The following is a 13,101-nucleotide window of genomic DNA, read 5'->3' on the forward strand; positions in this document are numbered from 1 at the left end:
ATTTCATTTTTGGTACAAACTTTTATCGCTAACTGTACCTTTCTTTCCACAGGCAACTAATACTCATCGAGACAATTCTAAAAACCCCAAACACAATTACGTTGCGTTGTTTTATCACAGAGTTCCTGTGGCTACGTCTTGTCTCCACCATCAGATCAGCTCGATGGTACCATAATATTGCATTGTCACCTGACTTACATATGTATGCAAATTTTTAGCTTCATTGGAAGTAAGTCAAATTTAACTTGCAAGATTTGATTACAGACCGACAGACAGACAACGGGTCAGGTGTAACTAAATAAAAGCTTGTAAAAAAGAATTATGACAAGCACGACTACGGTTAATCATTAGGAGAAATTTGTCTAATTAATCTAAATAAATGAATTGCAATTGGGATTGGGATTTCAACATTTTCAACATGAGCTACAAAATTGCATGGAGAAATTATGAATGAATTTATTGATAAAGTCGCCATGCACTTTTACAGCTGATAATACCTGGAACAACGCTCCGTCACTCCAATCACCGAACCAGTTGAGCACGCAACGATTAAACAGAGCGGGCGACGTCGCGGCACGGTCTTTGAGCCCCTCTGACGAAGGATTCATTGTAAACACCACGTGCAAGTTGCGCATCACTTGCCCAGTGAACCTAAAAATAACATAATTTAAAAGGCCTTCCGTGTCTTCAAGTCAGTTCAATATGAACCTTAGTAAATTCCAATAAGGTTTAAAATAGCGCATTGTATAATAGAATGTACTACGTGTACTAAGTGTCTTCAAGTCAGTTCAATATGAACCTTAGTACATTCCAATAAGGTTTAAAATAGCGCATTGTATAATAGAATGTACTACGTGTACTAACCACTTGTAGAGTTCGTCGTTGGAGTCGAGCATCAAGCCCTCTCGCTGCGCGCCCTCCTTGCACTGCGTCATGAGCGCCGCGAACTCGTCGCCCTCGAACAAACCGGGCACCTACGGATGTTCGTAAAACATTGTTTAAATATAGCCATTAAGTTCGTGAGTCAAAATATCATGTCGCGAGTGCCAGACGCGACCGGCAATGGATTTGAAATATCAATGCTAGCAAAAGTGGTCTTCGAGCGACAGGTATTTTCGCACGTTAATTATTTGGTGTTTTAAGTTATGCGATAGTATTTCCGCGCATGTTAGTGAGAAGTAGGTACATTTTATACCTCATACGTCGTCCAGAATAGAAATCACCAGCATCGTATTTCTAAACGACCTCGCTTAATTTGCCCATTCATATAACTCTCAGCTATCGGGTCGCCACTTTCCCGAATGAAGGTATGCGTCATACTCGTGAACGGGTGCTGTTTTTGGAGACTGTTTGAGCTAATACAGGCTATTATATTTAGTAACTTTATTTTTTAGTATAATTAGTATAATTACAGTGAGGCACCTAATTCGGTTCTCGTATGTTTCTTTTATCTTAATGAATGTTTTAATTATATAGGATTTTGACTCTTGGCCCTTTACATCAGGATAATTTGATAAACGATATAATGTTTTAGTTCATATACGAGGGACGTTTACTAAATAATTTTAGATTTTTATTTGTATGTGTTTGTTTTTATTAATATTATTATCATAGTTTTTTGTAAATCGACATTAAGAGCTTTTTTACATCTTTAAGTAATAATAATACTTTAGTTAGCACTGATATTTTCAGGTCATAGTTTTTTATAATTACTGTTGAACTTTTTTTGCTTGTATATAAATTCCATGTTGACGTGTAAAAGTGGCGTTACCTATTTGCTGAATAAATGTTGAAGTTGAAGCTGGTAATTCCCTATTTTGAGGCATTTGGAGTACAGTTTTTGGACCCGGGTATGTCCTTAAACTACGACCAAAAGAGAGGTATGGGCATTGTGAATGTCATCTCGCCTTGTGTGGTAGGGCACAGCCAGTGGATGTCATTCCAGATCTAGAGCAGAGCCCAACTGGGGAAGTACCTCCACCTTACAGAAAACCGCAGCCAAATAACACTAGACCCTACTCATAGTGTTGTGTTCCTGCCGGTAAGGTTACCAGAGCTCAACGAGGGGGGGGGGGGGGGGTTTAGGGTCGGCAACGCGCATGTAACTCCTCTGGAGTTGCAGGCGTACATAGGCTACGGAGACTGCTTACCATCAGGCGGGCCGTATGCTTGTTTGCCACCGATGTAGTATAAAATATAAATAAAAAAAAAGTGCATTGTTTGTAAATGTTCACCTCTCCGTTGGCCAGCAGCGTGTTCATGCGCTCGAGGAAGCCGCTGTCGAGCACGTTGGACTCGTCCAGGATGAAGGCGACCTTCTCGTCGCGGCAGCCGGCGCGGCGCAGCACCGAGCGCAGGTCCTCGTCGAAGTCCGCGCCCGTGTACTTGTTGTGCACCTGTAGTACAACTAACTGATTACAAAAGTGTTCTTGCCTGACTTAACCGAACCATCAGGCACCTGAATTTCGGCAAGCGAAAAAAATAACCAACAAAAACTTTCAAAAGATTTCGTAACGCCTGTTTTACCCGACAGGACAAAAAAGAGGTCTTTAGTTGCAATAGAAATGCTTTGCAGCTTTTTTTATTTTGTTTAATTCTCCTCTGAAGCCTTGCGCATCTGATGCTATTGTGGCTGACAGAATTTACGGACGATATGCAAAACCAACATCGAACAGGACCAAAAATTGAACTTGTTCGTAGAGCCAAAATAGCTGTATACCTTGATCTGGAAGATGCTAAGCCCATTCATCCAGGCCACGAAGCGACTGAGCGTGGTCTTGCCGGCGCCAGAGACACCGATGAGCAACAGGTGCCCTTGCGGCTGCCGGAAGATACGGTCGATACGAAGAACGTGGTCCAGCACTTCGTCGAAGAGGACGAGGGGTACGTCCAACTCTTCTTCGTAGAACACCTAAGAGAATTATTAGATGGGTTAGTGCTGATGTGCAAATTCATTTTCTCGACGATAACTTGAGTATACGTTATTTCAACTAGGAGTTTGCAGAAAACTCAGATATTCACTGTCTTCTATCTACTTCGCTGTCACTGAAATGTCAGGAAAGGGCAGTAGAATAGGGTAGTTGACAAGTTTTTATGAACGGTATCTGTCGATCAGGTTTGTTTTGAGGATCAAATACAAAAGTCACAAATGATAGTCAGAGTCTGACAATCGCACTTCACTGACGAAACGCTCCTAACAAAATGGCAATACATCGTGACCTCACGATATATTGCCATTTTGTTTAGAAGCCTATTCGATGAATGAAAAATAAGGACATTGTAATTTTTACCATGAAATATTGTGTTTAGGTATACGTAATAAACTACTATATATAATACCTAAAAATTGTATAGGTACTATATATAGTACCTATACAAATTTTTTTTTTATAAAATGTAAGGAATGGAATGGTACGTTTTTTTTTTCATTTCTGTAGGGATAAAAAAACTTTGAGGTCTTGTATTTTTTTTTCATATATTTTTTATGTTTCAAATTTATTATGTTAAACTGCTCATTTTACAATTTGTAAAATTTAACATGTGTCAACAACCCTATTGTAGATACGCGAATAATGAAAATCAGAGTTCGTGATAGACGAAGATTGGTTGGGATTTTTAAAACAATTAAGTCAACACTGTTTTATTTGTGCGGTAGGTTTAATACTAAACGTTACCTTTAGTCGGGCCTTGACATATTCACGCAGTTGGTCCCTCTCGACCGGCACATAGTCCTTGCTGAGCCAGTTGCTGTACAGGATGGGGCGGGCCAATGCCTGCTCGCGGTTAATACCTTGATTGCGAAATACATTTTTCGTATTAATTTATCTTGACTGACGAATTATATTAATATAATCAATAAGAAATGTATTTTTAATAAGTACAATAATTTGATTCATTTTAATTTAGTAGCCTAGTCTTTAAAATACGACCATAAAAGCGGTTAGTACCGATGAATGCTAGAAGCAGAGAATCAATTTAAGCATTTGACAGTTGCGTATAATCTTGTCGCGATTTTAAATTAATTATTGATTGTCAGTTGATTGCAAAAAAATTGCATTCCAGAAAAGGCTTAGGTAATTTTGTTTGTAAAAAAAACTTACCTGGGAAGAACCTCATAGCCACAGTGTCGATGTTCTCATCAGTCCACTGCCTTTCAGTCTCCTCTACCAATCGATCCTGGAAGAGGCGCAGAGCTTCGTGCGCCCACAGTCTCACCAGACCTTCCACGTTCAGGTTGTCAAGAGGCCTGGGAACGAAAGATTATTTAGTGATAAGGTAGTCCAAGAAGCGAATGACGACTAGACAACTGAAACGATTGGAATTACAGAGTATAAATAAAAATTTGAAATAAACTGAGTCACGTTAAACTCTCAATCACTTTGTATAGAAATGTTACAACTTACAAAATCAGATGCTTTTAGAAAATAAATAAATATAACGAGTACAACAACGAATCACGTCGTCCCTCTCTAAAGCATGAGTCGCATCACGCGTGAATGACTTACCCCCTTATTCATAAACGTGTACTAAAGTTACGATGCCGCTAATAATCGTTTGTCCCTTTCCCACGTTTTGGTATGATGGTTATGAATAAGGGGGTTAATGATTGTACACCTCTCATCATCAAAAGAGTAACTATCTACATCTCACCTGATAGCTTCACAGATGCCTCGTACCCATCTGGTCATCTCTCTGGGCGAGTATACGTAATGCGGCTGCATGTCTTGCGTAAACCGTTCTTGTGAAGCCAGGTACAGCTTGACCATGGCTTGGGTCAGAGGTTCTGCGTAGCCGCGAAGTGCGGGCTGCATACGCAGCATGGCGCGAGTGAATGTTCCGTAAATCTGTTGAGAAATATGTGTTAGAATTGAAAAAAGTTACGCATACAGATGGTAAGGTTACAGACGTCCCGGCCACGAAAAACGTAGATTATGATAGTGGTTCTGGATTCTCGTCAAAGTGATTTGCGTGGAGCTACTATGAGCAGACCAGCTGATTATCCACGGGTACTGTACTGTACCTGCTCGAGCGAGGTCTCGCCGGGGTAGTCGACGTAGATGACGGGCACGTGGCGCAGCAGGCGGTGCGACAGCGGCTTGCGGCCCGGGTCCGTGGGCGGGTTGCACGCGCCCACGAACTGGATGCGCTCCAAGTGGACCCACGAGTGATCTATCAAAGTTCAATCACATAAGGCTAACTAAGAACACCTGGCCGCGTAGCTAACGTTACAATCGTTAATACTCCGTAGCGTAGCGTAGCGTAGTCATCTCTCTCTATCACTCTTCAGTTGCGTTTCGTTCGCCACGGAGCGTGAACGATATGCACGTTGGCTACGCGGGCTATCAAGATAAATAAATCTTACAAGATTTTTAGCTGTTTCGTGTGGCGTGTCAACTCATTGTGAACTTTGTCAGAATGGACGAAGGTTAAAATTGGGCTGTAGCCTCGCGCGTCAGTTGAAGCCTTTGGCGGCCAAAGACTAAAGACCTTGACATCGCAAGAACGAATCTTTACATAAAAAAGCAGGGTGCTTAGCCAACATGCCAATCGTTAACGCTCCGTAGCGAAGCGTAATCATCTCTTTCTATCACTCTTCCATATTAGTGCGACAGTGACAGTTGCGTTTCGTTTGCTACGGAGCGTCAACGATTGGCATGTTGCCTACACACCCAGTGGCTGAAACGCTCCGCGGTCTAGTTACTCTAATTTATCCAGGCTAGCTATATCCAACGTGTATCTTTTGTTATTTCCGCATATACTTAAAATGTTTGTTTGAAGGTTTATATTAATGTATGAAAATCTCACCGCTCGCTCTATAGAAGCCTTTGTGCTCGAGCAGCTGCCTCAGGAAGGAGATGACGCGCTGCGTGCCGTACTGGTCCATGTCGGGCAAGTTGATCTCGTCGCAGAACAACACAAGCCACTTGCCCAGCTGAAAACAAACATTGTATTTACAAATACGTTCAGTGAACCAAAAATATCGTGTGATATCATGCAGATTTGAAAGAGCATGGAAACATGAATTATTTACCAGTAAAAATAGATAAAAATGAGATTTCAAAATCTATCTTTCGTTTCTCTGAATCTGGAAATGCGCCATCTACTATTAGCTTTTACCGAACAACCTCATTAGCCTCGTCGCATCAAGTACTAACCTGAACAGGCGCCAACACAACGCCATTAGGGGTCTTCCTGTACTCGCAGTAGTGGTCGAAGGTCTTCAGCAGGAGTTCAGGCGTGGTGGCGGACGAGAAGTTGAGCCCGACCACCTCCATGTCGGGCAGGGCCCGGAGCGCAGAGAAGAGCGTCATGGTTTTACCGGAGCCAGGCGGGCCGCATAGTACTGAAACATTTGATTAAGTTAACGAACAATCGAACATCGGACGCGAAAAACAACAACATCTCTATAGAACGTAATGCTGCGAACAGTCATGGTCTTTAATTGTTGAGCCACCCCTAAATGGCTAAGCAAAGACCGTGACCATGAAGTGATTGGTAATAATCTAAAGGTTATCGACAAGACAAGATAGGTTATGAGATTTGAGTTACGAAAAAAATGGTTGAGACTTAAGTTCGCAGTTATTTGGGAATTTGAATAGTAGTTTGTGAGGTTGTAAGATTACCCTTACGTGTATTACATAGACACCGGGGCCAGATACACCACATATAACATATAGGTAATAACATTTTTTAATATACCATTTCGCACTCGGAGAACCTTAGCTTCTCCCGAGCGTCGGCGTCTAGTTATCTGCTCGACGCAACGTTGGCGCAACTGCACAGCGTCATAACTTTCCATAGCGTCTTTTGGACGTTGTCGTCTAACAACGTCCAAAAGACGCTTGTGTGTGGTCTCTCCTAGGACCACCCCACACTAGCGTCTCCCGAGCCTCGGCGTCTAGTCAACTCGACGCAACGTTAGCGCAGCTGCGCAACGACGCCATTTTCCGTAGCGCTGACTAGACGCCGATGGACAGAAAACGCTTCCTAAGACTCCTGCTATGGTCAGAGCGACGGTACGTACCCAGCGGCTTGTGCTCGGCGAGCCACGTGTAGAGCAGCGCCTCGTGGCGCACCGTGTCGAGCGTGGGCACCACCACGTCGGGCGCAGCCACCTTGTGCGTCTCCACTTCGATTTGCGGCACTTTGGCGGACCAGGGCACCCACTCGCCGGTGATAGACACCTACGTAATATGTATAATACTTAGTGTTGGTAGGAACTCGAGTCTTTTGAGTCTGAATTTGAAGAACTCTACTCGTTTTTACGAAATTCGGCGCTTAAAGTTAAGCGTTTAAGTCCCGAGGCGAGTCATTTATTGAGTCTTTTTTAAGAGAACTCAAAAGGACTCCAGTTTCCGAATAAAGACTCCGTCAACAATTTCATAGTTTTAACCTAAATAAAAGTAAAGAAATTATGCGTTATTGTATTATTTGTGTGCCTAATCCATGAATAAAAAAAAAAATAAAAAAAAAAATATTAATTAAAGACAAAGCATGTCGAAATTTAGCAAAAAAAAGAAAAATAGTTCTCTGAAAAGGACTCAAGTCTCTACAAACGAACTCGAGTTTAGACTTAATATGTGAGTCTGAAAAACTGAATAGAGTTTCAAAGCAGAAGACTCAAAGGACTCGAGTCTTAACCAACACTAATAAAATTATACTTAATTTTTTTTTTGTACTAATGCTAGCGACATTAACCTTTTCACCGCCACGTTAATGAAGTAATAGTGTCATCAACGCGACGTCAAAAATTACACATAAACAAACCTGTCTAAAACCACGACCTGATTGACTTGAGTCGTGGCGTGGGGCGTGGGGGACTTCATATCGAGTCAATGGAGGCGAAACGGTTAAATAGCGTATTGTTACCGATTATTCTCAATAGGGAACGTGCATGAACTGTAGGGGGCAACACAGGTGCAACTTGATTATTGGCGCAAAGTGTAAATGGCAAGTTTAAGTTTCCGATTTAGGTCACAAGATGGCAGACCCTCCAACATGCACGGTCTCTATACGACTTGAAAAGTCAGTACCGTTAAGACAGCCTATCACTGTGAACGGTAAATCGGAGTTCAATAGAAATTGCAGATCATGAAAACAATTATGAGCGGTTTTGTTAGCATTTAACATAATTATAACCTAACATTTTTACGAAGGTTGTTTTTACTAAAATGTAGTTAGTATATATTTTACAAAAAAAAAAATTAAAAGACTTATTAATATAAACTGTTAAAATCATGGATGTCCTTAAAAAGTACAAGATTTCGAAGTAGTGGTGAAAAATATTGATTTATTTACGTTTCTTTCAATTGAACTCCACTTTATATGTCGCAAGGTGCTTTCCTAAGGTGTGGTAAACAATGAAGAAATTACTAAATAAAATTAAATAAAGAATACGAGGTAGATTTACGACAATGAAGTGTAAAAAGCTCACCTCGAAATCAATGATGTGTTGATTTGCCCCGCAATTCGGCAGAGGCATAGTGCTGGCCGATCTTATGAAGTCGCCCAACTCATTACGATCCTATGAAAAAAACACCTTTAGTTTTGGACGAATGTGAACTTTATTACAATATGAATAAAGTTCAAAAAATACCTTGAGCTTAGCGTCACCAGCGAAGGACCATAGAAGGGAGTAGACGAGCCATTTGGGCACGTACGCTTCCAACTGTTCGTTTGTCACTGGGAAGTCGGGATGTTGCCGGTTGTAGGCAAGAATGTTTCTGTAGAAAAATCGTTGCATAAGTTTTGGTTTTTAGCTAAATGTTTTAACCATTTTTTTTATATGTTGCATAGCAGTTTTTTAATGAGTAAAAAAAAAGTACTACATGTATTGGTATATACGTAGACGTGCAGGTCTGCGCACACGCATCCAGTGTGCACAGACTTTTCATAATTACGTATTTTGTGTGTATGTCAAAATGACTCTCATGCAATAACGTCATTCGTTTAGTTTATCCTATTTAATTTAGTTTAAGTGAATTTATTTGCAACTTTATCATGAATAAACTGATTTGAATATTTGTTTTCAGAAACAATCGTGTTTTTTTTACAATTCTTATTACAGAATCTATGTTTGTTGTTGTTGTTAATGGCTGGACGTAAGGACATGTATCTATCTCACCTAACACCGCGATTTAACATGGAGTGCAAGGAGGACAGCGCGCGATGCCGAGTGAAGTCCATAATGTGATCGAGCGACACGGCGCGTTCGAAGCATTTCACAACCAAGCCGTCGCCGAAGAAAAGAGGTTGGAGAATCATGGCTACATCCCGTTGAGTCTGAAAAATAAAATGGAATTACCAAACCGTGCTCCTAAGCATTAATCACACAGGTGGCAATCATAATTAATCTCAAACTTAAAAGCTCAATGAAATTTATACCCATTGGACTCGAAAAAATACTGCTAAGCTGTTATAATACAACCAAAAGTATCGTTGGCTTCAATCATATATCATCTTTCTACTATATCGGTCGCCACATATTGGCGTTCCAAGTATGAGATCGTTACCGCTCATTTACTAATCATTAAAGATCCATACACACTTGTTATAATTGAAAATGGTTTAAGGACAAGAGATGATTTTCATTAGTTAGACTATTTTGTAGGAATTACTATAGAATATTCAATTTTAAATAGACAATTTACCTGTAAAGCTGGAGACAGGATATTTTCCGTGGCGTTCTGATCACCGCCCGCTGCCGGAGCGGCCATCACGATGCTGAACGAATCTTCTTCGCCATCCTCCAGAGGAATGTTTCTCAGTCTGAACAGAAAATAAACAATTTTATAATAGTGTTATTCAGTAACTGTTATACAGTTTCGTTATACACTTTCGATATAATGACGTGCTCAAGCGTCACCTAAACGCGCGTGCTATCGATCCGAGCACGTTGGGAGGAGCTCGCTGTGAAACGGTCATCTTGGCGGTCTACCATCTTTGAATCGATCAAGTCGTTCGAGGAAAACTGCCTCAGGACATTAGACGTAAAACGCCAGTTACGCAAGGACAGACCGAAGCCCTCCTACGTGTATACTTACAACATGGCCGATCAACTCTTCTGCTGTGAATGTAAAAAAGTTTTTAAGATCAAGCCCTCCTGGCTAGCCACATAAGAGCTCATGAGAGGAAAAACTTGGTCCCTGAGGTCGCCGTCATCGAAATAGATGTGGAGGACTATATATAATAGTTTCGTAACTTGGAAGATTGGGACTTGTTCGTATTATGAAGAGAATTTTTAACATGCAGCGCAGAAACCGAATAGCGGCTATATTTTCAGGCAAATTAATGTGTATTTCATAGTTGTACATATGTTTTAATAACAACAATTCAAGCTATCAAAGAAATTGGATAGCGTAAGCCGAAATTTAGGGTTTCAAGTAAATAGGGTAATAGTAAGTAAGTAGGGTTTAGGAATTGTTCGGATTAATCCCTGCCGCTTCTTTTCGCCATCGCCCTACGCGACAACATTTCCATCCTCACCACTTAGATGGTTGGCAGTCCTCAACTGTGCGTTTATCCAGGAACTTTCTGCCTCGCACAGCTAAACTGTGGAATGAACTGTCGCCTGCAGTATTTCCGGACCGATACGACCTTCAAACCTTCAAGAAAAGAGCGTACTCCCATCTCAAAGGCCGGCAACGCACTTACAACCCCTCTGGTGTTGCAGGTGTCCATGGGCGGCGGTAATCGCTTACCATCAGGTGATCCGTCTGCTCGTTTGCCTCCTCTACCATAAAAAAAAAAAACTAATAAGGGTGGCAATGCGAGGTGAAAATGATATAGTTTACCTCAACAAATAGTTTTCGAAGATCATCTCGGTAGTGAGTACGTCCTGTGAGAACCAAACCATACCGCAACGCGAGACCGTAGCAAGGGTAGCATATTTAAGATCTTGGACCTGGAAACAAATAAATCGTTAAAAGGAGCGTCACTTTCAACGTAAATAAATAAATGATACATGTATGTTTAATTAACTCTGTAGCAGATAAAATAAAGATACCATAGATAAAACAACATCCGATGGAGACGTACCAAATATGGTAGCTGTAGATGCCGACGTGAAGGTAAGAACTAGACGTTCAGCTAAGAAGACATTTACCATTAATGTTTGCGTTTTACACAACTTGTTTGAAATACCCGTCAAACTAACTAACCTGAAACATGAGCCTTATTTTGGGCGTCAGTGACAAGCACTCGCTATTGGGCAGCGAGCTTGTTATCGCCGAGTACCGAGTTTAGATTCTCCACTCGGGGTTCACGTCAAATATGATCCTTTGTATATTGATATCTTATATAACTGACCTCAAACATGACCCGCACGTTGGGCGGCAGCGACAGACGCTCGCCGTTGGGCAGCGTGAGCAGCTTGTTGTCGTCCAGCACCGAGTTTAAGTTCTCCACCCACTCGGGGTCCACGTCACCGTCGAATATGATCCATTGGCGCTTGTTGATTTCACCGCGGACGTTGTCAATGATTTTTCTGAAAAGGTTATTTTATGTAGAGGCAAGTAATAGATGCAACGCCACGATCCTCATTTTGCAGATGGTGCTATTTTTTATTGCTGAATTCAGTTGAATTATAGTTTAGTCATCTCTTTGCTATAACTTCAAAACTAGTTTAACCGCTGTCACGGATACAAAAGTACAATCTTATATAATAATTAATACCTTTAAACGAACAATTATTGTATATTCATATATTTCGGGGATCTCGGAAACGTCTCTAACGATTTCCATAAAATTTGCTATATGGGAGTTTTTGGGGTCGAATAATCGATCTACTGAGGGTGTCTCATAAATAATGTCGCTTTCAATGTTCAGTTTCGTTTATTAAAGAATAATATAAAAAGAAAACCTTAATATTCAAAATATAGCCCATCATATTCTATAGTCTTAACCCAACGTTCTGCAAGCTCTTTGAGTCCTTGATAAAACCATTCTTTGGTCTTAGATACAAAAAACTGTCGTACTGCATTTTCAACATCTTCTTTTGTCTCGAATTTTTTCCCGCGAAAGAATTTTGCCATGGATCTGAATAAATAGTAATCAGATGGTGAAAGGTCCGGACTAAATGCTGGATGTGGCAGGAGTTCAATACCATCAAGTTCATCGATCTTAGCCCGTGTGACTTTCGCAGGCACCACATAGGTCTAGCATTGTCTTGTTGTAAGAGCACCTGTTTTCGATTTACTAAACCTGGATACTTTTGCGATAAAACCTCATACATTCGTGTCAGTTGGCCACAGTATATCTCGGCAGTGATAGTTTGACCCTCTGGAATTATCTCGAAATACACTAAACCTTCATAATTCCACCAGACACATAACAAGACTTTTGACTCGAATCGACTTCTTTTCGCGACAGGTTCAGGTAATTCATTCTTGTCTAACCACTGATGCGCCATGTCTTGGTTGTTCATGTAAATCCATTTTTCATCACAAGTAACGATTCGTTTGAGAAAGCGATCGCCTTGTGGTAGGGCAAGGAGTTTTTTGCAAACCTCTACTCGTCGTTTTGCCTGAACTTCGTCTAATTCGCGGGGCACTATCCGACAACTTCTATAGGTCTTACCTAATGATTTTAAGTGGCGATGTATAGTGTCTTTAGAAGGTCCAAGTGAGTCCGACAATCGACGAGTGCTGGTACTGGGTTGGTTTTCAACAGCTGCTTTTGTAGCCTCAATATCCCACACGGGTGGCCGACCAGAGCGCGGTCGATCTTCAAGGGTCAAATCTCCGCTATTAAAACGATTAAACCAACGCTGTGCCGTACGTTCATTTAACACGTCTTCCCCATCAACTTCACATATTTTTCTTGCTGCCGCAGCTGCTTTAAATTTTTGTTTCCAATAATGTCTCAACAATACACGAATTTCGTATTTGTCGCCCTCCATACTTTTTACTATCAAAACGTATTACACCGTCAATTAACAAAGATAGTATGACTTAAATAAAGTACAACAATTGCACTCTTTATAGGACTAGAGAATTGTCATAACAGGTTACGACATGCATAGATTGTAGTGTAGATTTTTTTTTCTTACGAAACCCGACTCTACTTATGAGACAACCCAGTAGGTAGGTCTTATCTCTGGGT

General features: G+C 41.0%; 1 protein-coding gene across 2 annotated transcripts in view; it reads right to left on the reverse strand.

Moving 5' to 3' along the window:
* The window catches only part of LOC133526935 (dynein heavy chain, cytoplasmic), an 83,724-nt gene that overhangs the window by 26,018 nt on the left and 44,605 nt on the right, over positions 1 to 13,101 (reverse strand). For both annotated transcript variants that reach the window (XM_061863795.1, XM_061863794.1), the window contains 17 exons: positions 11,308 to 11,485; positions 10,794 to 10,903; positions 9,651 to 9,768; positions 9,125 to 9,282; positions 8,597 to 8,723; positions 8,435 to 8,524; positions 7,025 to 7,184; positions 6,156 to 6,343; positions 5,806 to 5,932; positions 5,021 to 5,169; positions 4,651 to 4,844; positions 4,101 to 4,246; positions 3,675 to 3,790; positions 2,720 to 2,911; positions 2,235 to 2,396; positions 865 to 974; positions 498 to 651 (listed from right to left, as the gene is read on the reverse strand). In XM_061863795.1, coding sequence (XP_061719779.1) covers positions 498 to 651; positions 865 to 974; positions 2,235 to 2,396; positions 2,720 to 2,911; positions 3,675 to 3,790; positions 4,101 to 4,246; positions 4,651 to 4,844; positions 5,021 to 5,169; positions 5,806 to 5,932; positions 6,156 to 6,343; positions 7,025 to 7,184; positions 8,435 to 8,524; positions 8,597 to 8,723; positions 9,125 to 9,282; positions 9,651 to 9,768; positions 10,794 to 10,903; positions 11,308 to 11,485 — 2,479 coding nt within the window. The remainder of the gene's footprint in view (positions 1 to 497; positions 652 to 864; positions 975 to 2,234; positions 2,397 to 2,719; positions 2,912 to 3,674; positions 3,791 to 4,100; positions 4,247 to 4,650; positions 4,845 to 5,020; positions 5,170 to 5,805; positions 5,933 to 6,155; positions 6,344 to 7,024; positions 7,185 to 8,434; positions 8,525 to 8,596; positions 8,724 to 9,124; positions 9,283 to 9,650; positions 9,769 to 10,793; positions 10,904 to 11,307; positions 11,486 to 13,101) is intronic.

This window comes from Cydia pomonella, chromosome 17 (assembly GCF_033807575.1).
Source record: "Cydia pomonella isolate Wapato2018A chromosome 17, ilCydPomo1, whole genome shotgun sequence".
Classification (NCBI taxonomy): domain Eukaryota; kingdom Metazoa; phylum Arthropoda; class Insecta; order Lepidoptera; family Tortricidae; genus Cydia; species Cydia pomonella.